This window comes from Eleutherodactylus coqui, chromosome 2 (assembly GCF_035609145.1).
Source record: "Eleutherodactylus coqui strain aEleCoq1 chromosome 2, aEleCoq1.hap1, whole genome shotgun sequence".
Taxonomy (NCBI): domain Eukaryota; kingdom Metazoa; phylum Chordata; class Amphibia; order Anura; family Eleutherodactylidae; genus Eleutherodactylus; species Eleutherodactylus coqui.
Window position 1 is genome coordinate 144752433 of NC_089838.1, and position 27905 is coordinate 144780337.

Here is a 27905-nt window from a genome sequence, read left to right on the forward strand (position 1 = left end):
ACTTTTATTAAGAAGGGAATAAAGCCTAGCAGTGATACGGGAGACCCTACAGAGCCGAGCGGCTATCAGCGCCCTGTGAGGCGGAGGGCGGGAAGCTCCACACGTCCTCTGCTCCCCTCCCCCACACACAGGACTTGTTGTCATCACGTGACGGGGGCTGCGCTGACCAATGAGAGCAGAGCCCCGCACCCTTCCTGGCCGGCTGGGGGGACTCGCAGGGAAAGTTTCCTCTTCGCACAAGTTGTACTTTTCTTCTGCACAGACGGAGGCAGCAGCAGCAGCAGCTCGGGCACCGTACGAGGTATGCCAGTGTGCCGGCCCGGAGGACGGAGCTACTGCTAGACGCTACCGGACTACTGCAACACCATGAGCGCCTGCAGGGTGATGCTGCTCCTGCTAGTACTGCAGTGTGCCCTTGGCACGGGGGCTGACCGGGGGTCGTGCCCGGCTCCTTGTCGCTGCTTCGGGGATCTGCTGGATTGTAGCCGAGGGGATGTGGATGCAGTGCCGGAAAACCTGCCGGGATGGGCTGTACAGCTGTAAGTATACGGCGACGTGGAGGCAGGAGCGGGGCCAAGGGGGGCACCGGCTGTGCCAGGCTTGGGCTGGGTACAGATGGCACTCTTAAGAGAGGGCTGTTACCTTGTGGGTGGAAACTTTTTTTTTTTTTTCTTGTTAGGATGGAAAAATATTTTTAAAAAGGGGCTCGTGAAATAGTGTAGAAGTAGCCGGAGCCCTGAGGTCCTTGCATGGGGCAAGGAGGCATTCGCATCTGCGAATCCTGGCACTAGTTTGCTTTAAATGCCATCAGATTACGCACACAGGTAATCACTCCCCCCCCCCCCCCCCTTCTTCCATCATTCGCTCGTTCACTTGATTGTTGGTCATCCAGAGTCTGCAGCAGCCGAACGATCACTTATTACACGTAAGAACTTATGAACGACTGCACAACGAATTCTCGTTTGTCATTCAGTCGCTGCTGTTTTAAATGCGAACGATTCAGTGTGTTTGCTTTTTGTTGTGTTTGCTTTTTTTTTTTTTTTCCTTACGGTTATGAGGTCATTTTACATTGATCAAAAATAATGTATTTGTTATCACGGTCAACCAACGCTGACAGATCCGTAGTCTGCTTTTAGGGCTCATTAAACCTTAGCGACAGGGGATTCTGTTTTTCTTGCTTTTTTTCAGGGGAAAAGAATGCAGTATGCTCCCATTTTTGTGTGTATTTGCGCACCAACGGCCTCGTAGAAGTCTGTAAGAGGTGCGTGAAACGCTGTGCAAAGCTGCAGGGAAAGTGCACATCTGGATCGCATTAGGCCAATAGATTTTTAATCCATGTAAGGGGTCTGTTGCGTGTGTGAACTTGCCCTACGTGTGCAAAAAGTACAGTACTATGCATCGATACGTACGCGATCTACCTCGTTCGCGGCTGAAATGCATTGCACTGCCACTAACGGTTTTGCGCATGCTCATGTGAAGAAGCCCTTGGATATACATTTGTTGTTAAATCTTGGTGTTTAAGGGAAACCTGGATTGGAACCACTTTAGATAAGGGAATTGGATTATGAGATGAATATCTTTATTTATTTAACTCTAGAAGTTGCTGTTTGTTAAAATCTCAATACAAGTAATGTAGCAGAGTGAGAGGACTGTTTAGAATGCGGGTGCTTTCACACAGGGTGGAATCGTTCCATATTCTGCACCTATATCTGTAGCTTACTTCTCCACTGCGAATTCCGTATCAAAACTTGCAAGTCTTGTAGATTTGCGGAGTGATTTTAAGCTATTTCAATTCCACATCAAAATTTGCGCAGTGCCATGGAATAATTCTGCTTTCTGGAAGTACCCTAAATGGGCACAACCGGAACCAAAGGTTCACGTCCGTCTACAAGAATGGGGGGGAGGGAGTCAGTCTCCACCCAGCACTAGAGCCTAGGACCCTACTGCTCCAAAGTAGCTGTGGTTAAGCGGCGTTCACTGTACACATGGGTGCTGGAGCAATCTCAGGCTTCTGTGGTCAGGGCAGAATCAACTCTGAAGCCTGTGATTGGCTGAGTCCTATCGTGTATAAGGAGCGGCTTATCTTTTTTTTTTTTTTTTCTAGTTGGGAGTAATGGGGACCAATGCTTCAGTGCCGGGTGAGGGGGGGGGGGGCACTGAAGGAGGGGAGTGTGGTTTTTTTTTTTCTCCCTTTATTTCACAACATTCAAAAGGCCCTAAAAAATATTTAGCGTTTGGAAAAATTGCTTTAAAGGGATTTTCCAAGGAAATACTATTGAGGACCTATCCTCAGGATAGGTCATCAATAGTTGATTGGCCGGGGTCTGCCACTCGGGACTCAGACCGATCAGCTGTGCGGGCGCGTGTGGTCAGTGCCGCAATAACAGAGGTCGGAGCTAAAGCCTCTGCGCCGACCTCCCATGTAGTGGCCAGCACTTGTAACTGCAGGCATGGCTCTCATTGACTAATTTTACTGCCTGCATCTGAAACCAGCAGTAAAATAGCTGTTTTTTTGCTAACGCTGTGTGTGCGAGTGGCCTAGGGGCGTTTTCACACAGGACGGACTTTAGTCCGCACTGACATTCTTTGCATCCTGATGTTGTCCCTATAGGGCTTGAATTACATTAGTCTTAACTTAAAACCGCATGATTCAATTTCGCAGGGGAAAGCTTGCTGCCGCGGAATTTAAGGATGCCTTGTGGAATTATTATTGCACATATTTTTACTGCACATTTCAGTTGCGCAAAAAATCCCAAAACGCAGCATGCTCTATTTTCTACACATTTGCTCACCAAAAGTCCCCATAGAGGTCAATACGCTATACGTAATTGTGCTAGAAAACAAATCTGGAACTCATTAGACTAATTAGCCATATAAATTGGTGTCTTTGTTTGCCACATGCAAATGAACATGCTTTGCAGGTGCAAAAGGTATAGTAAAATACGTTAATGCACACATTGTTCGTTCTGCAAAAACCCTATGCGCATGCGCGCAAATACACATACGCTTGTGTGAATCTGGCCTTATGGAGGAGAAATCCGCAGCAGCAAATGAAGCTGCTTCTTAAGATGCAGAAATGTTCCACTCGTGTGAAAGCCCCCTTATAGTTTCTGTCGAGCGGCTCCTTGGGTAAGGGCCTCGGGTCTGTTACAACAAACTTGACCATACATGAAATAAACCTCCTTTGCCTTGCCATATAGTAATTTGTCAAGCAAATTCTTCCCACACCTTACTAATGTAACCCAATCCGCCCGTCTGGGAGCACAGCTCTCCCGTAGCACACGTCTACAGCTGTGGTGCTGGTTTCATGAAATGACCTTCCGTAGTCATAGAGTAGATATTTACTCTCCAGTTTGATACATTTTTGTTTATATTGTATTCAGTTGACACTTTCCTGAATATTTGCTTATTTAAACATAGTGTTGCTATCCTGATAACAGGAGTTTTGCCTTCTTTATGAGGGTTTTTATTGTTGCTAAAACAAATGAAGGTTTGAGCATTTACTAGCAGGAGCGCTGTTAGTGGTTTACAGCCTTTAATTGGTTTAGACCATTTTGGTAGAATAAAAAAGCCTGCTGTTACTATGTAGACCAAGTTTCTTCTGTACTTTCCCCCTACATTATGCATGCAGCTTCATATGTATACATTATGAGACTGTGTGTAAACCGCCTGCACTTCTAGCGTCATAACAAATGTCCTAGAATTAAACGCCAGCTGGATGTAATAATGTCACATTGTCTAACATTTAGGATTACTAGATACTTCCATCCCCTCTGTGTAATTTTTTGTTAAACACAGTAATGGATGCCATCAGAGCGAAGGACAGTCTTTTCTGGCAAAAAATATCCTATATGAAAAAAACTACAGAAAAGCCATCCTGTCCTGAAAGGAAAATCAATAGAAGTTATGAATATAAGCAGATTCCAAAGGAGAAGCCATTTAAAACGTAACTGTTAATGTTACGTTTTTAAAATCGCCATAAACGCTATATACATAACATAGTATAGTAAGTGAATTAGAAAAATCGCTGTAGAAGCGTGTAACCAATCTTGCATCAGGGAAAGTAATGCGGGCATAGTAACTTCCACTGGGACCCTTGCTGACCAGCTGTTTGCCAGGCTGGTGCACTTATGCACTGAATTGATTTCTGCAGGAAGCAGACAGCTCTGTTTCCATTGCAATGGTCAACCTTGGTACTGCAGACTATTCAATTTAATAGGAATATTGCCTATAATACCAAGCATGTGCACTGCAGTGGAAACTAAGCGGTCTGCCTAATGCAGAAATTGACTCGGTCTTGTAAACTGTCAGTTGGCATAGGTCCCAGGTGGTGACCCTCCCCCCCCCCCACACACACTGAATAATCTATCAGCAGTCATCATTATCACAGGCAGTATTACACTGACATTTAAACCCCTATGTGTAGTTAACACAGGATCCACCATTCACAATAGGTGATGGTCACAGCTTATCCATTTCCCTTCTCTGCAGAATGACCCCTGCACAGGTCACAGATCATGTCTAGAACAGTCTCCCATACAAGTCAATGTGTTCTCTCCTGTCCATTGTGTCTGACTCACGAGGCTGCTGTGAAGTATATCTCTAAATGCTGTTAACTGCAACTCAGGCAAGATATTTTACGATCTGGTTTTAATCAGTCCAAGTCTTGCTTACCCTTTTGAGTTAAAGGAGATGTCCCGCGCCGAAACGGGTTTTTTTTTTTTTAAAACCCCCCCCCCCCGTTCGGCGCGAGACAACCCCGATGCAGGGGTTAAAAAAACCACCCGCACAGCGCTTACCTGAATCCCGGCGGTCCGGTGACTTCAATACTTACCGCTGAAGATGGCCGCCGGGATCCTCTATCTTCGTGGACCGCAGCTCTTCTGTGCGGTCCACTGCCGATTCCAGCCTCCTGATTGGCTGGAATCGGCACGTGACGGGGCGGAGCTACACGGAGCCCCATAGAGAACAGCAGAAGACCCGGACTGCGCAAGCGCGGCTAATTTGGCCATCGGAGGCCAAAAATTAGTCGGCACCATGGAGACCAGGACGCTAGCAACGGAGCAGGTAAGTAAAAAACTTTTTATAACTTCTGTATGGCTCATAATTAATGCACAATGTATATTACAAAGTGCATTATTATGGCCATACAGAAGTGTATAACCCCACTTGCTGCCTCGGGACATCTCCTTTAAAGTTGAATAGGTTAAAATGTTGCACTGGAGTGTAAAAATGGGTTAAAAGTCAGCAGTTTGTAACTGTAACATAGTAGACGAGGCTTGAAATGAGATGTGACTGATTGTGTCCAGTTTGATCATCTGGAGGCCATTCCATCTTCATCTGAGAGAGGCTGTATTGACTACATATGGAAAACTGCATTCCATTTTAACTGTATGATAAAGAAGTTTTGATTGCAATGTGGTTCAGAGAGCAAGCATCCATTCAGCTGAGCTGTGTGTATTATATGGTCTATACTATCACTTTGTACAGAATCCTTGAGGAAATATGTCATATTGTATGACGTGCTCTATCTCCTTGCTCTATGGTGGTTGTGTTCCCCCCCCCCCCCCCCCCCCTAGATGTACCAAATGGCGGTATACAGAGTAATAGGAATCTGTAGGGATGGCTGACATGTGCTTGAGGCTGAGTGGTTATCGCTGTTGCCTTGTAGTGTTGGGTCCTAGATTCAATTTCAAGGATGAAATCTGCATGAAGTTTCCGGGTTTATGTGGGTTTCTTCCCATACACCAAAAAACATACCAGTTGGATAGTTTGTAATTTCAGGCTGTGATGGACAGGGGCTGATGGAAGTGATGACAATCTCTGTACAACGCTATGGATATGCTCTGTGAATGAGTAAAATGTCTTTATTGAATTTCTATTTGTGTAATTCCCTAATTGAAAAAGACCTGAAGAATTCATAATGTGTAGTTAAAAAAGGTGAGGTCAGGAGTTTCATGGTCACGAGTTGGCATTTACACAAGGTGGTAATTGGGTAAAAACGACCACAAAGTTAGCTCTTTAAAAAAAAAAATTAAATCTGGTCCTCTCGAACTATGAAAACCTCCCCCTCCCCAGCTGGGTGGTCAAGAACATGGCAGAGAAGTCATCTGACAGAGCCAAAAGTGTTGTCTGGTCTGCTGCCAGTAAAGTTTGGTGGCAACCTGCCTGTAGGCTGTGGCCAAAACTCCCACAAACCCCGGTACGGCAGCCAGGAAGCCTGTACTTATTACTTGCACTGTCTTCCCTGGTTCCTTATGTGATCCACCGCCCACTTAGATTACTTCCTACAGTTCTAACATCTTATAATCTAGAAGATCTCCATGCATCTGCTCATCTTTACTGTGCTGTTGTCACGCTGCACCTCCGTAGCATCCAGTCTGTTTCAGGCAGGTCCTCAGTTCTAGTATCCTGTACGACCCATTTATCATGGGAGACATGCAGACTGTCACACTGTATACGAAAATATGTTGTTTGATGGAGCATGGTCTCACCAATCACCATGCACTATCTTGGCATGTATATGCGCATGTTAAAAAAAAAAAAAAAAAAAAATAATTCTATGATTTATTTTTTTTCATAATTTGTGTGAGCGGCAACATGGCAGCCTATGGTAGATTAATACAGCGGAATATGATGTAACAATACGTTCATTTGTGAGAGCCCTTAGACTTAGGAAAATGGACCGAAACAACTTCTGGATGCCTCCATATGAAATGTGTGGCCTGTAAAGGAACAGTATAGGGCTCATGTACCTGTATGAAAACCAGAATACTCCAATATTCTATCCTAAGGCCTAACATATTTCCGCAGTGTGTAGACAGATGGTGTACAAGCAGCTCTCACAATCATCCACTAGGGCAGGACCTCCATGGGTATGCAGAGCCATGGAAAAATATTTGCGCAGTGTTTTGCACTTACAATACGTAGTAAATAGAACCCATTGATTTCAATAGATTCATTCAGGTAAGCTTTTCATACACTAAAATATCACGTATTGAACTAATTAACTTATTTGCCCACTTCAATGGATGGGAGTGTGTTTGCACAAAGTAAAGTAAAACGCGCACAAATACGCAACTCCCATTGCACACATGCGTGTGTATATGTGCCTCCGTCTGTGTGACATTGGCAAAGGCAGACTTGGCACAGTGTTGGAGGTCAGCAGGTAGAGGACCCTTGATGGTAAAGGGCATCGGGTTAGCAGTGGTGACTGCATAGCTTTGTAGCTTTGGCCCGCTGACTCCAGCCATGTCTCTGATCTCTCCACCATTCCACATATGGAGTGAATGTGTCCGACCTTTCCTGTAGCTCTCTGTCAAGAACGTCTGACCTCACCGGTGACGGTAAGCATTGGGGACCACTTGCTTATCATAGTCACAGCTGTGGGAACGGAAAATAAGAAGAACCTTTATGCAGGAGTAGAGGGAAAAGAGCGATTTCGAAAAAATGAGCTGCCCATTATTCAAATAAATCACACTTGCATGCTGTGTGGTGCATAGTCGACCATTGAAACTATTGAAGAACTTGCAATATTTATGTTTAATATTTTTGACACCCATAAGTACATGTGATGTGTTTTTTTTGTTTTGTTTTTTTTTTTAAAGCTAAACTGCATCATTTTTAAAAAAAATCTAAACTGCATCATGTTGGCACCCAGAATTGTAACTTAGGAGTGCGATCTCGATCTGTGTGAATGTACTCTTAGGCTAACTTCACACAGGCGAGCGCAATATGGGACTGTGAATCCCGCCCCCTACCATGTAAATTCCGCAAGGATGCGAGGCATTTTCATGCTAAAACAGCCTCTTCACTTTAGGGATGCAGGGAATCCTGCGCCGTGGCTATTAGCCATGGCAAAGGATAGCAAAGTTTCTCCCATTGTTTTCGATGGGAGACCTTTCCTCGCATGGGCCTAGCATGTGATACGATCCGGCCGCACTGAATGCAATGGGCGCTGCGATGAGAGCATGCACAAGCGGAAAACCATCGCTTATGTGTATGACCCCATTTAAAAGAATGGAGTTTATATTTGTGCGTCTCGCAACGCACAAATCTCATGCAATTTTATCACCCGAGTGAAGCCGGCCTTTCTGTGCAGTTCATAAATATACATGAATCAATGGGATTTTTACATACCAACAATGTATATTTAGGCAGCGAAAAAATTGCATAGGTCCCTCTCGCAGTTTTTCACACGTCAAAGCCACTATAAGGTTGCCTGTCCACTGACGTTGCAATATCCCGTGCCGCCCAGGAGCAGGAGCCAGCAGACGGATCTCCGCGGTCAGCCTATTTGACAGATAGGCTCACCGCTGAGAATCGCAGCAATTCCGCAGCCGGATTACCGCCTCACGCAATGCAAAAACGCCCGTGGACAGGCAGCCCAAGGCCAGTATAAGCACTCTTGTGCTGCGTTTTTGTAGAACGAACTACGCTTTTTTTTTCTGTGCGCAGCGGCATATTTTATGGACTTTTTGCACGCACTAAACTGCACCGATTGAAATGGCTGATTTCCCACCCTGTGCTGCAGCCTGCTTGCATAGTACATTGGGTGGCTTGTTCTAGCTGTACTAGCTTCATTACATGAGGCCTCTTTATTTTGCAACATATTTAGTGTCCTGGATTGTTTTCTCTCTTGTGCATTTTGTTTCCAGAGGATTTAACCAGCACGTTTGGTGTTTACTTAGCTGCAAACTTGAATATGTGTCAAATAAACACACACATCTCGCAAGGCAGATTCAGTTCTGTTGTTCTTTTCAAGTGAACATTCCTAAAATTCATTCTGGAACGTTGCATCTGTGTAAATAAGCCTGGAGTTGAAGACAGAAACCCCACTGTGTTTACTCAATTAACAGCTGTGACATTTGGCCCTGGAGTCAGGGGGCCGCATCTCCTAGGTGTGAGGGACACATGTGGTCAAGCTGCTCTACAAACAGCCTCATTTTGTGCAAAGAAATCTGCTAGCAGAACTTTTTTTTTTTTTTTGCATGAAACATATCTGGAAATGGAGTCTTGGCTATTCCTGTCTTGTAAAGTGGTAGCATGTCCCACATTGGTCAAGAACGTGCTGGTTTATTGCTGCATCCCCTTCTACATTTTTCTGTGTCATCCTCCTGTTCAGAGAAGTACAACAGCCCAAATTGAAGCCATTCTTGGTAAAGGGGATGTAGCACTGTGCTAGTCAGGACTGTTGGAGTCCTAGTGGTCGCCGTGCCGATCATAAAGTGATGGCCTTGGAATAATGTAAGATCACTGTTGTACTATCCCTAAGGCAGAGGCATATCATAGGGTGCTTTTAGACAGATTGGTTATCAGTTCAAATAACGGATATAATCGTTCAATTTAAACGCATGTGACTATTGAACAAGTATCTACTTGGGGCAAACAGAAATCGTGCAGTTCTTCTTGTGTATCATCTTCAATTGAATCCTAGTTGTCTGTGTGAAGTCTTATGGGAGTCCTTGCAGGTATTTATTAAAATTGACCCATCTCCTCTCTGCATCAAAGTGAAATTAGCGGATTGCGTGGTTTGTTTGTTTTTTTTTTTTTGCATCTTCTGATCATTATATTTAGGCACTCAAGCTACAATATGAGCTTAACCGAAGCGTTAAAGGGAACCTGTAAGGTCCTGTACGCCGCCCGGGCTGTGGGCCGCAGGGTATAGTGACAGACGCACTGATTTCACTGGTCTGCCACTTGTGTTAATAGTTTTGCAAGTCTTACTTTTTAAACTTTGTAGACCTAGGACTATAGGCCTTTTTACATGCAACAATTATCGCTCACAATTCTTCCAAATGGCCGAAAATAAGTGATACTTGTTACATGTAAACACGGGCATCGTGTGCTCTTCGTTTGATCGATAGATTTTGGTTCACTTAAGATCCATTGTATTTGCTCATTCTTTCAGTGGCTGAACATTCTATTTGAATGTATTTCACTCCTCTTTCAAAAGACTGGAGGATGTTCATCCCGCGGCTATGTTAGCCCCGAGGAGAACAGTGGAATGTGACAGCAGCTGTTTGCACAGCTGGGCATGTGTTTAAACAGAACTGGGCTCTGCAAACAACTCGTAGAGGTCTGTTTACATACAAATGAAAATGTTAGTATTAATGGTCATTAACACTTTATGCAAGTAGATCACTAAGGCCCCAGTGTCCACGGCATTGATTTCGCCAGCGGTAAATCGCAGGCGAATCACGCTGGCTGCAACTTTCCATAGCATTGCTATGGAATGCGCCGGCCCCGTGTCCACGAGCAGAGAATCATTGCAAATTGCGTGCTGCAAATTGCCCCGATACTCCGCGGTAAGCCTATCTGTCAGATCCAATGAAGCTCATGCAAATTTATCTATGCACACTTCCACGCCATTCTCCTACCTCCAGATGCTGATTGGAGGTCCTTTTTGTGTTGGGGATCTTTTATTAGTTTATTGCTTGATCTTGCAAAAGTGAAGGATGATTGCTCAGTGTAAACACTGCCAGTGACTGAATGACAAATGATGATTTGCTTGCTTATTGTTCATTGTTTAGTTTATGCAAGCATAATTGTCAAACGACTGTCGGCCTGTGTAAACGGGCGGTTGTTCATTAAGGACTGCCCTGAGTAGAGGTGAATTCTGGCGCATTCCTCCACTCACCCAATGATTATCACTCTTGTGTGGAAGCAGTAGAATGATAATCATTGGGGTATCTAAACACTCCAATAATCATCCTGTGTAAAAGCACACTTACCAGAGGCGTAACTTGAAGCTCCTGGGCCCCAATGCAAAACCTGTAACAGGGCCCCCAACTATAATGCTTTATTCATAGTACTGGGCTCCCTATATGGAGAAGAGAGGCCTTATGGGCCCCCTAAGGCTCCTGGGCCCGGGTGCAACTGCATCCCCTCTAGTTACGCCAGTGACCATTCCTGTGCACATGGACTGCCAATCAGCATGTGTATTTTTGTAGGAGCTTCATGGGACTCCTGTCCAGCCCTGCAAAGTTTCAAAAGTCTTACAAAACTTCTGAAATCTGTGCCTATACCTTGCTACCCACAGATTGGCAGCCTAGGGGACCTGCAGGTTTTCAAGTAAGTCATTTGTTACAATTCCCTCCCCTAATCAATAACATGTATACTGGTTCTGTAGAACAAGGTGGAAGCCACCTACATCCTCATCATGCCCTGAATTCAACACCCTTTTTTTTTTTTTTTGTGCTTTGTAAATCTCATCGACATGTAACAAAGAATCGCAGCTCTTAATTGGGTATGAAAAGGCATATTTTATACATACTTTATCAAAGGTTTAGAGGAGTTATTCATGGAAAGTTTAAAACGAGTTTTCAAAATGTGTAAATCCCATCTGCTGTCTGAGGGCCCAGCCCCCCGCCCTTTCACTACAGCTCATTTTTCCGAAAAACCTTTTTCCCCTTGCGCAGCCATTCGCTCTGCATTTATGGTTGACAGATTGTGGTTACAGCTGCTAGTGGATTTGGAGGTATATGGCCTAAAAATTGAACTTGCAAAAAAACATGTGCTGCTAGACCACCGCTGAAGGAGGTTTTTTTTTTTTTTTTTCTTTGAGAAATAATGACTTTTACAGATCCAGGTGCATTGTGACGAGGGGGTCTGCTTTTTGAAGACTTTACCAGTGATTTTCAGGAATAAGGGACTTGGTGGTGTGCATGTTTTGGGTTGTTTTCCGTCTCTTGTGTCCATGACAGGTTTATATTGGCTCCCTAATTAAACCCGGCCATAAAGCCTTTCCAGTGATCTCTTTTTGTGCTTGGTTTAATGTAAGGATGAAAGCTGTAGCACTTGTAGTGTGTGATTCCTGGTGGAAGTTGTCGGGCTTGTGGCTGCAGTGATGGGATCCAGATGGACGGTGGCTGGAGCGGGGAGTGAAAGTGTCTGGCTCCACTGCGGGCCATCCTGCTGCATTTAATAGCTTCAGAGCTCTGCTCTTTTGTGCTTGGGCCTAATCCCATGAGAACAGACTTTCTCACCTCCATGTGCCATGTGAATAGGAAAAAGGTGTTTTTTATTAGGAAGGGTGTTTTTCTCCTTTTTTAAGAAGGTGCCGTAAAATGTCTTTTATTTGATGGTTTACTATTATTAATGCAGTTTCTTTTGTCCTTTCTTCGGGATACTATCGGTATGACTAGATTTACTAATATACGGTGTAGTTTCTAGAAGGCGCTCTGCCAGGCCTTCTGCTAACCTGATTTGCATGTTTATTCATTAGGGAATGTTTAAGTCAGCAGCCTTCTGCCTATACGCGGGTCAGATGTTAATAAATTCCAAATCATGGGCTCGCTGACTGTCTCCTGCTTCATCTGGATCTCATTAATAGCTGGTATGCACTAGGCTGGGACATTTTTGCCAAAAATTGAAAATCGCAGGACTTTATTTAGAAAAGGAAAAAAAAAAGAGTAAACTAAACAAACAGCCAATTTGAGGCTCGGGTTTTTGCAGTTGGACTGCTTATAGTGCGAGTTTTAGGATGCATGCAGTGCATTGTTTAATTTGTTGGGGGTTGGGTGGAAAATGTCTTTCTTGTGTACATTATACAAGTGGTGACACCACATTTAGCTCATGACCATATTTTCACTGCATATAACGTGTGCGTTGCAAAGACGCATAATTCACGGTGAATGGAGCCAATGGACCTTCATTGATCCATCTAACCGGCGTGTGCACACAGTGTATTGATACACAGGAGAAATAAATCGCAACATGCTCTCTGCGTACTTGTATGGGCTATGTATGGTATGCTGTCCATACGTAATACATTGCATATGGAGAGTGTGTTCATCTACATCCCCGCTCTGAAAACCTCTGCTTTTTGTCTTGTGTTTGTTTTTTTTGTTTTTTTTTTTCGGGTCCCCCAACAGAACTTGAAGTTGCGATTAGGGACCCCAGCCAAGCAAAGTACTTTAAAAAATGCAGCTACACGGCTCCGCACTCTATAACCAATTGGTGTCACTGTCGGCCGAGGGCGCTCTTATGTATCAGTGAGAAGTAAATGTTATCTGGTGTGTTTAAAAATAAAAAATAGTTTTGTAGGGCTCATGTCCACGACTGCATTTGCACCGCATATTATGCATGCGTCGCACGGCCATGTGATACGCAGTGAACTGTCGTTGGACTTTCAGTGATCTATGCACATGTGCCTAAAGATACGCATGAAAAAATAGATTGCAGCACGCTCTTTCTCTGTGTAACATGCAGCGTGAGCCCTATACATTTGTACGTAATACACTGCGTATGGTGAGCTTGTTCATACGCAATCCTGCAGCGGTTTACTGGTATGGCCTTATTGTAAAAAACAAACTAATGCGCCAGTCCCTGCACATCATCTGTAATACCCGACCGTGCAGGAAAGCTTCCTACTTTTCCTGATCACAGGGGGCATGCAGGAAGTAGAGGAACCTTCCAACCTCCAGCCCGCCTACCCAAATAGTCCATACGCGGTGGGGACACAGCAGGAACTTGTTTCTTACTATTGTGCACGCTGTAGCAGACAATCTCAAATGGTAAAATCCAATTTTGCAATTCTGGGCAAAAACAGAATTGCAAAGCTCATAAGGGGAAGATTCATTGAATACATTTGACTAATCCCCAGCATGCATTGTTATACAATGGAATAAATATGTAAATCAGAAAGATGAAACAATACCTCTGCAGCGCCACCTATTGGATGGCAGTATTCCTTCAAATCAATGTCAGACTCTTTATACAAGCCTTAATGAGAATGATTGGGATTTGTTTTAAAGACCTATATGAAGGGCCTGACCTTGATTTGCAGGCAAGCTGCCATCCAATAGGTGGCGCTGCAGACGTATTGTTCCATCTCGCTTATTCGCATATATTTCCCAGAGGAGCATGAATAGCATAAGTCTCCTCACTCACCTCCTAGGTGTCTCCAAACACCACCTAGGTGTTCTCCTTAAGGAGAGACTATGCGCATCCTGACAATGGAATAAGCAACACAAGGAATAGTACTAAAGTAATTCTAGTGACCTTCCGAAGTCCATACTATTCCCAAGGTTGAGCATCCTGTGTCAGGGTGTATTTCTCCCAACCCCCACCCCAAAAAGAGAAAAAAAAAATACCCGATGTGAGAAGCCACCCTTATAGTGCTTGTTTGCTTTTATAAATCAGACATATCATGCCATTGCAGGGAGTTACTGCAGGCTGCCTGTCCATGGGCGTTTTGTTTAATGCCAGAAATTTCCACCGCAGGAGACCACTAAAGTCACTATGCTTTCCGATCGTGTATATCGGGCTGCACTTTCCATAGCCTAAGGAAAGTGTTCATTGCATTACCCACGTGCGGATTATCGCAGCGGATAATGCAATGCATGGTTTAGGAGGCCTAAACCATGTTTTCCATCGATCCCACTGAACTAAAACTTCTAAGGGTCTTAGAACTTTGTGTAGGAAGTCTGACAACTGTCTCTTGAGCTTATTTTCGCCATATCATAAAAATTACTTGTAAACTATGGAGAATAGACATCTCTTATCTTGTAAATTGAAAAGTGCCCTTTGCCAGTGATGTACAAAAATGTATTGTTCACATGATTGTTCATATCCTAGAAAATGTTTAACAATTAAAGATCTGTATGCTCTTGTCAGAAAATTTATGTATGATTACCACTATCGCAGTATCCTCAAACGGGGCATATTTGACGTGAGCGTTATGCAGTGGAAAATCCGCAGTTTATCTGCAGAGGCCAAATCCACATCTAATGGTGCGGATACGCCACGGGTTTGTACTTTTGCATTGCACAAGTTTAAATTTGCTTTCAAAAACCGCACCATGAACCAATGTGATACGGATTTGGAATCCTAAATAACGTACGCTATGGATTTCGTACAGAAACCTTCTGCTCCTTGTGGATGAGATTATTTTTTTTAAACCTTGTCCACATAACTTGCAATGTAAGTGCAACAGATTTCTTTTTTTTTTTCTTCTTTTTTTTTCTGTGAAATTTCGCAGCATTTATGTCGTCTGTGGTGACCGTACTCTTAGTTTACAGCATATTTTTAACCATATGTAATTTTTTTATTTTTTTTAAAGGGATTTAAGCCAGAACAGACTTTCTTCAATCAAAGCGAGCTCAATGAGTCACCTCCATAATCTACGTGAACTGTAAGTTTGTTCATATTCTCAAGCTGCTTTTCAGTGTCGTGAAGAACATATTCTTGGCTTCTTTTTCTTCTGTGTTTTTCGTTATATTGAATGGATGTGTTTTAAAATTCACCCATGTGCTTTTCTTACATAGGAAGTTAAATAGAAATGCCTTGAAGATGATTCCTAATCTTGGCCCTCTGTCAGCAAATATTACACTTCTTTCCTTGTAAGTAGGATTATATATATCTTTATATTTTTTAGGAGATTGAGTAGTTTATTTAAAGGGGTTGTCTTTTTTTTTTTTTTTTTTTTTAAATATGTTGTTGCATGGAGAACATAACGGCCACATATTCCCCATGCTGTCCAGCCGCTTCCAGCTCCCCATGAAGTCGTGTACAGGTTGCAGTCGGCCTGTTCATGGGACATCACAGGCTGACACAGCCAATAACAGAGTTCAGCGCTTGATCGCTGAGCTCTGTCATTGACTGCAGAAGCCTGTGACATCTCATACAGAAGCTGAATGGAACCTATAAAACACTGGGCACGGAGGACCGAGCAGTGGTGCTGTAAATGCAGGGAGCCAGGGAAGGTGACTATATGACTGTTTGTTGCTTGCGGAACCTGTTTTTAGGGAGAGAGAAAAAACTAACTGAACATGTTTAGTAAGAAATTGCTCATTGGAAGTTCCCACCAGAAAAGCATGTGATTGGTCATGTTTAGGCATCACTGAACCTTATGATTGAATGCGTCTTTGGATCATGTGAATTGGTTACCCTTTTTGTATATAAAGTCAGAATATCAACTGTTAGACTTTAATTATGCTGTGCTCATGCTTGTAGGCTACTACTAGGTTGGCTTTGTTGATGCAGACTGTAGCCGGTCTCTGTGGCTAGGCCTACACAGACTAGGTTTTGTGACAAGTTTGCTTTGTAGCCTCAGCTTTCACAGAATCCCGGACTTATAAACACAGCCTTCGTTTTAAGGTGATTGTTAATCTCAGGGTAAGGTCCAGTTAAAATGAAAGTCTATTAAGGAGCCAATTTATGACTTGATGCTTTTAGAGAAACTGTTAATAGAACCTATTAGGGAAGGAGATCCTGTGTTCCGTTTTTACCAAACTAAACCAAAAACGCCGCTACAATTGTCAGACCTATTTCCAAAAGTTTATTTTCTTGCGTGGGTGTTTATAAAAGTTCACTTGAGGAATTGCAGTTTTAAAAGTTTTATGTGCCACACGCTAATCATGTAGCGCAGGCTGGGCTGTTCCTTCTAGATGCTAGTTTTGCCCAAATGTCTACTCCACTGGTGTGGATGATGTACTAGGTGTCTTCCACACATGGCTGCAAAGTATCGCACATACAAAGTGAGTTTGTCTGTGATAGACGAACTTATGGCGGGACAGATCTGCACATGCACTGGCAGATGAACTCGTGCCGCTTACTAGCCAACACTGTGAGGATGAGATTGTCCGTCCAGCCCACTGGACATGATTTGCATGCAGTGCGCAAAACTTGTAAACTGTAATTCCTCTGGTATGCTTTTATACATACACCTAATAACTTTCGGAATAAGAGACCCATTATAAATGTAGCCCCGTTCTTCGTTTGGTTTGGTAAGACTATGACTGGTTCCCTTTTAAGAGTTTCCTCGGTGTTGGGTCTTGTAAAAGAAAAAAATCTGAACAAAGTAAAGACAAGGTTTTAAAGCACATAAAAACCTTCAGTTTCTAATAAATCTGTATCTTGGTTCTGCATTACCGTGTGTCTGCCGGGCAGGTGGTTTAGAGAAGGGTGCATTTAGATTTCATAGACCATGTTTAAGAAAATGAGCCGTGGAGACACTAACCTGTTGATTTAAATTCTTTACAAAGTAAAAGCAGACCGTTGTGTAAAAGTGTTCAATATTCATAAAAATGGAGCTTCTACAAGAAATGAAGTCTAAATGATCATGCCTCGTGCCTTTTCTGTTCCATTCTAAGTGCACCAGCCTGCTTTTACTTGCCACCTGCAGAGAAAGTGCCTTTCTTCCATCTAATGCGTTTTACAGCTACCTTGAGTTTTAAATCAATTTGCATTGGTTTAACTAGCCAGGTGCTTATTTCTTATTAAACTCTGAGGTATGAGGACATTTGTTTGTCGCCCTCTTAAGAGATAATTGCATTAGTGGAAGAACTAGACCTTCAGTAATTCTTTCAGCTTAACAATTAAAGAAGGGGTTAGCTGCATTTTTTTTTTCTTCATGCTTATCATGTATTAAAACAATAAAATAATATTTATATAGCGCCAACATATCTCGCAGCACATTACAAATCGGAAGGTACACACAGTTTTTAAAGTAAGAAGCCATTTTGAACATTGGAAGTGAGGGCCCTGCTCACAAGACCTTACAATTTTATACTATCCTACAAAAAGTATTTGGATATCTTTTTACCGTAGAATGGATCATATCTTATTGGCATGTGTTGTAACCTAAAGTATGCTACAGAAGATATAGATTGTCAGCCATAGTTTGTTTTTTCTGTGTTTCGCTTAACATGCCGTGATCCAAGGAACTTAGAATTTACACGTGGTGGTGTTGGTTGTCACATTAGTGGACTATCAGTTTGTGTTCTTTCCACTAAAAACCCAGATTGCCAGATTAACTGAGTTGCGTGATCATAGTGTCAGAAAGATGTTCCACACTGAAAGCAAGAACCGGATGACCCAAAACCTGAATCGAAACGAAGAAACCGCTGGGAGGGATTGTTCGCAGAACTCTTTCCTACTATCCCAGAGCACACGGAGACTCTGTTTCCACTTGCAGAGTCAGCACCATATGATGGGAACTACTCTATTGGATATACGGGTTGTCCCGCTGCACTCAAGCTGTCCATCACAAAGCACAATGCATTTGGTGGAATGGGCATTGTCATTGGACAGTTGAGCGATAGAAGGTTCTATGAAGTGATGAATTGTGTATGTTCAAATACGATGGATGTTCCCGAGTGTGGAGGCTGTCTAGGGAACACCTTTTGCTTGAGTGTGTTGTGCCAATAGCGAAATATGGCGGAGGGTTCCTTTATGGCCTGGGAATGTTTTACGTGGCGTAGTCTTCATCTTTTGGTTGTACTGGCATGAAACATGAATGTACCTTCACATTCTACACAATGTGCTGCCGACAAAGTGGCAGTAGTCTGGAAATGGTCATCAATACTTCCAACAAAACATGCCTTGTCACAGCTCCAGTGCTGAATTATGTTGGTTTGAGGATATGGTCTGTGGAGAGTCTCAACCTGACCCCTCATGAACATCTTTAAGATGACCTGGAACGTTGGGTCAGGAAATATAAATATGAACTGTGTCCATCTTCTATGAGAAAACTCGGCAAATGTTTGCAGGATGAATGAAGGGAAATGCACTTCAGTTGGTATTGGACATTTGTGTACTCTCCATAGCATACTTTCTACCATGTCCTCAAGTGTTAACATATGTAAACAATCGCTACTTTTGATTCTTGCTCAGGTGTCCAATTACTTTTGGTAGGATAGTGTATGAGGAATTGGAGGTGACCCAAGGTACAAGAGGTCGAGCTATCTTGTAAATAAATAGAATACTGTGCATAAAGCGACATGTGCCAGACAGCAGCCAGGAAAATGTATAGATATGTGCAGTAGATTGAAACGGGTGTGGGGAATGCAATAGGATCAAATATAGAGGGGTTAGATTAAGGAATACGCTAGGCCTCCCTAAAGAGGTATTTTTAGGGAACACTTAAAACGGAGGTCTGTGATTGGCTGCAGCAGCCTGTAACATCCCATATACATTGGTTGACTGCAGCCTATCAACAGGGGAAGACCAGGACTGCGGTGCTGGACACAGCGGATAGCTGGGATCAGAGACTATAAGATCATTTGTTTTTATATATAGGGAAGCATGAATTCCCTAAAAAATAATTTGGGATAACTAATCTTCAATCAGGATATTCGTATATACCTGCATGTATACTAGCTACATATTACATTAGGAATCCTGGAAGAGGCCGAACAGTTTTCTGTATACATATAAACTATTCCGATTGAATCTGAGCACATTAGAACATGTCAGTGTTTTGTGATACAGAATCCATTATTCATTCAGCCATAAGAAAAATCTCTGTTCTAATGAATGCTGCGCACAAAGGCGTCACTGTGCACTCGCCTGGATTACAACCCAACACTTTCAGGCTGCAATTTAGAGGGTGTGCAGTTCAGGAAATTGCTGGCCCCTGCCGTAACAAGCCGGGCTGCAAAGGAGAGTTTATCACTCAAGTAATTTATGGGTTTAACACCTTGTCAGTAATTACCTTCTTAATAAACCAGTATTGTGCCCTGCTGCTTTTTCACATTACATTTTTGAGAAGCTACACCTGTATCATTTATTACAGTCCCGCAAGCCAAAGTTGGTCCTAATTATGGTGTTAAAATAATAGTAATATGCCATCTGTATCATTGTGCTTTTTCCTAAACTCCATTTCTCCCAAACCTTTTATTTAAATTCGGCATGAAGTCTCACAGTTAAACATTTCCATTCCAAATGTGAATTACTCAACATGCAGCTGCTGCAGCCAGATGTGGGCCTTTAACAGAGCTAGTTTTTCTTTCTTTTTAAAGGGACATTCTTGCATTATATTCGGCTGTGCCTTTAAAATGATTTAGCGTGATATAAAAATTCTGTACCGTTAGTAGTATTTTTCACCTGTACGTAGTAAACTGTTATTTTGAGAGTCTTGTTTCATGTAAGAAGGTGGAGGGGGTTTATAATGGTCTACCGCAGTCACAAATTTTATTGAACTTTTTTTTTTCCCCTACTTATTTCAGAACAAACAACAAGATTGATTCTGTAATGCCTGAGCACCTGGAACCTTACCTATCGCTGGAAACCTTAGATTTGAGTAATAATCTTATTACTGAGCTGAAAACGCCGTCGTTTCCTGTATTGAGGCTCAAATATCTGTAAGTTAATCCCTCTGGCAGAATTTTTTTTTTTTTTTTTAATTATAGGTTTAGAAAAATTTTAGTAATCTGGTAAATATTGGTACGTTTCTCTGTTACAATTCAACATAGATTTCCTGTTTTTTTTTCAGTAGTAGGATGTTAACCATTCACTATATATTTAATACTGAATGGAGTGTATAACATTATTTATTTGTCATTTGTGTGCATTGTGTTAAGAGCCATTTGATCTTTCTTTAACTTCTAGGTACATCAATAAAAACTTAATAACTTCTATGGAATCTGGAGCATTTGACAATTTATCAGCTACATTGCAAGTGATGAAACTCAATAAGAACCGGATTGGCTACATCCCTCCTAAAATGTTCAAACTTGCCAATCTCCAGCATCTGTAAGTATAAATCTCAGCCATTTTTATAGTTGCCTGTTTTATGTGTATTTTGGGCCCTTACATAAAACTTTTACGCTTATCTACAAACTGCTTCAGTCTATCTATTCTCCCTGCTCGTATAACTCTCTGATATGCTGTCCTGTGCCATCCTTCCATTGTTTTTCTCCTTTCTATAGAAGTATCTTCATATTTAGACATCCTGCTATACCGCACTTGATGAAGAGACTTGGGTATTCTCTAAACTTGCCTATGTGTCATCGGCTTTGTTTTATGGTAAAGGGGTTGTCTCATGACAAGTTTTTTAACTGTCGCTGAACAAGTCCAGCCATGACTCATCCAAAACTATGTGGCAGTAGTGGCCGACCATCTCTTCTCAGTCCGATAGACATTAATGGAGATGGTGATGCGCATGTGTAGTCACAGCTGCCATTCACTGCAGGATGAATCACAGTTGGACTCGCTCAGCAACAGCTAATATCTGTTATGAGACAACCCCTAGAGTAGTGACATAGATTACAGTGACATGTCTGCTGTGTGGATCTGTGCAGTAGCTTTGAGAAAACTTCCCTTTTCTCAGTAACAGCAGATGCATAGAGGACTACCTGTAGTAGTCCTGGATATTCAGGAGCTACACCCACCCAGTCCACCAGCCACTGATTAACAGCTGTCTGCCTGTTACTGTGCGTAGGCAAAGCTGCTAATCATTGGCTGTGGCCAACCTACAGCTCATGAACATGGAGGACTAGTTCTGTGTGGGTGCCACTAATGCAAGTTTCTCCAAAATTACTGCACAAATGCATAAATCAGACATATTGCTGCAATCAGCGTGACAGGCACTAGTGCTGCCCTCAATGAAGATGCTGACCATCCCTTTTAAAGGGGATCACATACTGTGGACTCTTCTGAACATATATATTATATGCAGTTCCTTTAAGCTAAGCCTTATTTTACAATTCTACAATAGTTTTTGTTTTCTGTTACAGGGAGTTGAAGCGCAACCGGATAAAACATGTAGATGGACTCGCTTTCCAAGGCCTTGATGCCCTAAAATATCTGAATATCCAGAGAAATGGCATCACACGGCTTATGGATGGAGCCTTCTGGGGATTAAGTAACATGGAAGTTTTGTAAGTAGTCTTATTCTGTAGTTCAATGTGTTGAGTACGTTCAAGTTAAATGGTCTGTGACTAAAGACAGCAACTTTAAATATGGTGAACCAGGTCACCCCACTAATCCACAGGTGTTCCTTCTATACACCAGGTGCATAGCATTGCTGTGATTAAGGACCAACCACCTGTCCCAAAGGCTTACCGCTTTGTGTACTTGTGGTTTTTAGTGTTGCTTTTTTATTTAAAACATTAAAAATCAGCTTTTTACTTTAGACCTAAAGTGTCGTAATCTAGCATTCTACAACTGTTTAGTGTCTTTAGCTAAACGGTAGGTTTGGTTTCTTGTGCCTGGCTGAAAAGTTGCATGTCACAAGTAGAATGAGATTCCTCTGTCTAGCAATCCTGTATGCATAATTTGCATTGCAGTAGGGAAAGGCCCATGTCACATCGCTAGCCAAGCCAAACTCCCCGAAACGGCTGTCAATTCCCAGTCATTATTACAAGGCTTGTGTGAAGTCTAACATTGACTTTCAGGAATGCTGCCTTCCAATAGGTGGCGCTGCAGAGGTGGTGTTCCATCTCGCTTATTTGGAAAGGTTTGAGTCTTTTATAAAAAGCGGTTTGTAAATTAAGTGTTAAAACCAAAGATTGTCTGTAGAATTTATATTGTCTTACAGGACTAGACAGTAACTGGTCCTGTCTACAGTTAAGCTCTGGCTTGGAATCACTTCAGATGCTATGAAATTACATTGAGCAATTCCCTAATATAAAATATTAGAACTGAGCAATCCCGTCCATTTCAATAGTAATAAGACTGTGGATACATAGACATTGTCTACTGCCACTGTTAGAATACAGTCACAGGTTATCAAATGCTGTCAATGGTGAACAGATTAGACGCCTCTTTGGATCTCCGTGGTGGACTACCCTTTCCAAACATTTTTTTTTTTTTTTTTAATTCACATGCCATGGCAAAACGTATTGTTTTACTTGTGTTCAGTTTTGCAACTTTGTGTATGTGTTTACATTTGCATTTTTCCATTTTTAAGGCTGTTGGATCATAACAATCTCACAGAGATTAGTCGAGGCTGGTTGTATGGCTTGCTTATGTTACAGCACCTCCATCTCAGCCAGAACGCCATCAGCAGGATCAGCCCCGATGCCTGGGAGTTTTGCCAAAAACTCAGCGAGCTGTAAGTTGCTTTTAGTTAGTTCCAGTTTTAAGTACAGATTGAATGCCAAAACATGAGTTTCTTACCACAGATTTGTACTTTTTTCAGAACAGCGTTACTAAGGCATTTTTGCTTTCTGACTTCACGTAGACTTATTTGTTCAGACTTCCCTTTTTATGGGACACACTGTTTCAATTAAGGCTGTCCTGCTTTAAAATATACATAGAATTGTGGGTACAATGATAGTTTTCACACTGAGTGACACTTTTTATTTATTTATTTTTTTCATTTTACAGAGATTTAACCTTCAATGAACTAACAAGATTAGATGAATCAAGTTTTATGGGATTAAGCCTGCTTGGTAGACTATTTATAGGCAACAACCAAATTAGTAATATTGCCGATGGCGCTTTTCATGGACTGTCCAGTTTAAGCACGTTGTAAGTGACGATTTATCGTTTATCAAACCTATATTGATAAAATGACTATTTTTCCCAGTTGTTAAATTGCTTTATGTTCATCTGCAGCCTACCACTTTGTGTACTTTAATAATGGTGTAAATGGCTTTGTGCTCTCATCAGAGTTTGCTTGAAGGCATTGGTTACTGTGAAGGCCAGAGATCAATGACAAAATCCCTGGTTACCACTTTTTTTGTTTTAAAGTAATGTCACATTTACATTTGAATCGGTTTGGACGCCCAACAGAGTCCTGTGCTGAATAGATGGAACTTTCATACCTGTAGAAAGTATTTTACGATCAATGTTTCTTAACTTTTTTTATCTTTTTGGTTGAGCCCAAACCTGGTGGATTTACGGTGTGGGTTCTACACCACAAATCCACATGCAGTTACAGTATAATACATATGGGCTTTCAATTCCAGAGCATGTTCATTATCTCGCAGATATGCCATGAATTTTGATGGTGGATTTCAACACTTCAGTGTATAGCTGTGAAATCTGCAGTGAATCCTCAGCACACTTTGCATGTAACATATATATGGATTTTGTTGCAGAGTGGCCATGAAATGTGGAGCATTTCTTCCTATGTAGACTCTGCATTACAGTTTAATTTTTTTTGTACCCTGCTGTGTTACTAAAGTCTTTTTGTGCCTGTAATACAAAATGTGGCCACTTCTGGCCTAGAAGGGCTTTGACACCGGTCTATTCTCCGCCTGTTTAATGTTGGTTGGTTGATATCCTTGCTCGTTACTGCTGTTTAAATACAGCAAAAGATCATTAGTATCTTGACAAATGATCGTTAATACAATCGCTTGCCACTATACAGATGGCATTCGTTGGTAGCGCATCCCGCTGTTTACACGGGGAGACGTGCTGCCAACAATTGAGCACTTTTATATCTACACAAAAGATGTAATCTGACAACAGCAGGCATTTGCTCATTTGTCGGATTGTCATGGATGCATTTGTATGAGTTAGTTGGGAAAACGAAGTAACTTGCCCATACAGCCTGTGTAAAAAGGGATTCTACTCTGGTTTACTTTAGAAATCTCTGCTTGGCGTTTTCCATCAATTATTATGGTGTGGTTTGAGTGAAAAAGATAATTTGTTTATAGCTGCTATACTGAAGTTTTTGTTCTGACCAAATCAGAAACACATTCGGGACTTGCCATGATGCTGCCCTTCAGCTGGCAATACACAACTCGTTTACCAGATCTGAGACGTTCTGCCTCGGCTCCATTTACATACATAGTAATATTGTCTCCTTTCAGCCTAACCTACTATGTCCATCTAGTTCAGCCTGTTTCCACCCCCATTGTTGATCCAGAGGAAGGCAATTTAAATCCTTCTAGCCCTCATGACAAAAATGCTAGTTTACTGCTCAAATCTACCCATTTTATAATGTAATCCTAGAGGACTAGCTTCAAATTACCTAATAGCTTTTTGACATAGTTGACCTTTTGCACCTAAGGTTCCCATCAGCTCTGTGAGGTGCCACATTTTAATAACCATTTAGGATTTCCATGAGGTTCAAAGTAGGTTAATTGCACAGTTAGCTTTTTGTTGTTGTTCTTTTATGCATTCAGGTTCTTAGAAGAAAAAAGTTGAGAAGATCTGCAAAATTCTTAGCAAATCATTGTCTTATACATTGTCTCATAGAACTCACTAGGGGGTAAGCCATTGACTGTCAATTGTTATGAGTAGCAGGTCATCTGAGGGTTAATGCTGGCCGGCCCTAGGGTTGACTGATTGTTATCAATCGCTTAGTATATGCAACTTCTATTCACATTTGGAGGAACATTACTTGATTTTTGAGTTCAGGGGGGAGGGGGGCGGGGGGAACAATTACTTTAAAAAATGCTTTCTTGCTTTTCTGGATGTAAAGGAGAAATAACATGGGCATTTCTTTGGTTTGACCTCTTATAATACTTGTCTTGTTTATACAATAGTATTTAGCATTACTGCTTTTTCTTGTCCCTGGTTTTAAATCTGGCTTCCTTAAGATTGGGCTTTTTATATTGTTGCAGGGATCTGAAGTACAATGAAATATCTTGGACTATTGAAGATATGAATGGAGCATTCTCTGGCCTTGAGAAATTAAAAAGGCTGTAAGTTGTCTTTTTGTTTTGTGGTTGTACCATTGTATATCTCAGGCCGGGCTCAAAATGCTATATGCGAAATCTGCTGCGGGAGGCCTGCAGCGCATTCCAGCTGTGAGCCTGGCTGCGACCCTGTGTATGACCGTGTAATGTACTGCGTATGACTATGTACTCGTGCAGGCGGTCATGCGCGGTACATATTTTTGTTTATTTGTATTTCACGAGCCATGATGCTGTGCGTATATCCACAATAGCCTCTATGTCGCAGGTATCTGCATAAAATAGAACATGCTGCATTCTGTTTTTCACGAGCGGAATCCCCAATTCAAATCCAATCATGTAAGACCGGCCTTAGGGAGTCTTTCAAATTCTTAGTGGAATTTATTTATTTAGCACATATAAATTCTGCTGCACTGTACGGAGCTTGTCATCACTTACATCAGTCCTGGGCTCCATTGGGGATCCCCAATCTAAACTGACCTAAGTTTAAATTATACGAAACTTTCAACATCTGTGTACAACAGCATTTGGCAATCACTGTCTTTAATTTATACTGATATTTATCTTATAGGATGCTACAGGGTAATCGGATAGGATCGATAACAAAAAAGGCATTTTCGTGGTTGGAAGCTCTTGAATACTTGTAAGTATATTGGGGCATATTTAATTCTGGCAACAAAAAGCTGCAATTCTGGCAAGTGCCAAAACTGCAACTTTTCTGACATTTCTGCTGCCCTGCCACTTTTTCAAAAAAGTGGGCAGGGCCTGGCCTTAAAGGGTATGAAGACATGCCACCCATCACATTTATTACAATTTACACTACAAACTGGAGTAGATTATAGCAAAAAAAAAGAACCTTGCGTCTCTTGGTACATTTGTCACTCGTAGATGTACTTAGTGCTGTAGAATATGTCAATTAAGTAAGCATTGTTTTGTGTTGTGGACATAGTTCTATTAAGGTGCGTGTTCTATATAAATAGACATCTTTTGATTTTTCATGTGTGATCAGCACTAGACTGGTTTTGTTCTTTTTTGTATTCTATTTACTCTTTCTGCATTATTTTTTTATTTATTTTTCTCATCTCTCTCCACATTCAGGGATCTGAGTAACAATGCCATTATGTCACTGCAAAGTAATGCATTCTCACAGATGAAGAAGCTTCAGGAATTGTAAGTATTTACGCCTTCTCAGAGTATGTTCTCCTGTAGACTTGTCACTCGTATGGAGGCCTACAGCAGTAATCATTGGCTGCCTTGCTGTTACTTTAATATTTTATTGTCACACAGGCATCTGAACACATCAAGCCTTTTGTGTGACTGTCAACTGAAATGGCTACCTCAGTGGTTAACTGAAAATAAGTTGGAAACCTTTGTAAATGCAAACTGTGCACATCCTCAAAGTCTAAAAGGCAAAAGCATCTTCTCTGTGAGAGCGGATGGATTTGTATGTGGTAAGTTTGTAGTGTGTATTGTTTTTTTTAATTATAGTTTTTTTTTGTTTTTTTTTTTTTCAAATTAAATGGCAATCCAACATCATTAACCTGATTACTGATTCTGGTAGAAGTGATTACTACATGGTAAGCTATTTACTTGTAAGTGTAGTAGAGTAATGGAGAAGCCAATTCAACCATCAGAATGTGCATGCCGCTCGTAGCAGTGAGGAGTTAAATAGATGAAGTCATTTAATTCTATGGAGTAACTGGTGTTAATTTTGCCCCCTATTTAAGGGAGGAGGGTGGCAAATGTTGGCTATAGTTCATTTCCTTCTGAAATGCTGATGAAAACAGGTTGTTCCAGATCTTATTCTGATGAAGGATGTACTTTGATTTAAAAAAAAGTTGATTGAAGAGGAAAAACCTATAGATAAAACCTTCTGGTTTTTGCTTCCAAATACTAATGCATAATGCTGACCAAAATGCTGCTGTGTGAAAGCGGTGTTGGGTCACTTTTCAGCTGGTTTCTGTATTACAGACTAGTGGTCCAACTGCCGGGTCTACTGATCTGAATTCGCAGCACTGTAGATCACTATAATGCTGTGTGTTTGGGATCAGTATTTCCATGGTCGGGCCAAGGCACATGCTGGTGATGCACTTGTTTCAAAGCCGCCTAAAGCAGATTTTACAACTTCAGCATTTGATCAGTATTTATCATCCATTCCAGCCAAAACCAGGAGTGGATCCAAAACGCAAAATATAATAGTAATATTTATTCTTCTCCTTTCTTTAATCCACTGCTGATTTTTATGCTTGAAAAAAATGAATACTGATCAAATACTGAAGTGTTTAATGAGGCCATATGTTTAAGGCAACAATGTAGTAGTCATCCATAAAGTTAACCTGTCCCGTCCGATAAGCACTGTAAACTAAGTTATGGTGCTCATAGAACAGGGAACGTGGAGTCTGGGGTTGTACTTATACTTGCTCGGCTCTCTATTCACTCGCCAAGCCTGTAAGTCGGCGCTCAACCTTTGAGCGTGACGCTCTTCAGTCAGTGAAGGTGCGCTCCCATAGAGAGCAGTGTATGCATGCAATTGCTGACTTAAGATAAGTCATGTCCACAGCATGAGCGCCATATTCCAATGGTGATGGC

General features: G+C 41.8%; 1 protein-coding gene across 1 annotated transcript in view; it reads left to right on the top strand.

The window, feature by feature from the left end:
* The first annotated feature begins 263 nt into the window (after positions 1–263).
* LRIG3 (leucine rich repeats and immunoglobulin like domains 3) overlaps positions 264–27905 on the top strand; it is a 35616-nt gene continuing 7974 nt past the window's right edge. The window contains exons 1-12 of the mRNA XM_066591708.1: positions 264–539; positions 15065–15136; positions 15270–15344; positions 19953–20087; positions 20335–20478; positions 21462–21605; positions 22637–22780; positions 23056–23199; positions 25245–25325; positions 25888–25959; positions 26415–26486; positions 26604–26767. Coding sequence (XP_066447805.1) covers positions 367–539; positions 15065–15136; positions 15270–15344; positions 19953–20087; positions 20335–20478; positions 21462–21605; positions 22637–22780; positions 23056–23199; positions 25245–25325; positions 25888–25959; positions 26415–26486; positions 26604–26767 — 1420 coding nt within the window. The 5' untranslated portion in view covers positions 264–366. The remainder of the gene's footprint in view (positions 540–15064; positions 15137–15269; positions 15345–19952; positions 20088–20334; positions 20479–21461; positions 21606–22636; positions 22781–23055; positions 23200–25244; positions 25326–25887; positions 25960–26414; positions 26487–26603; positions 26768–27905) is intronic.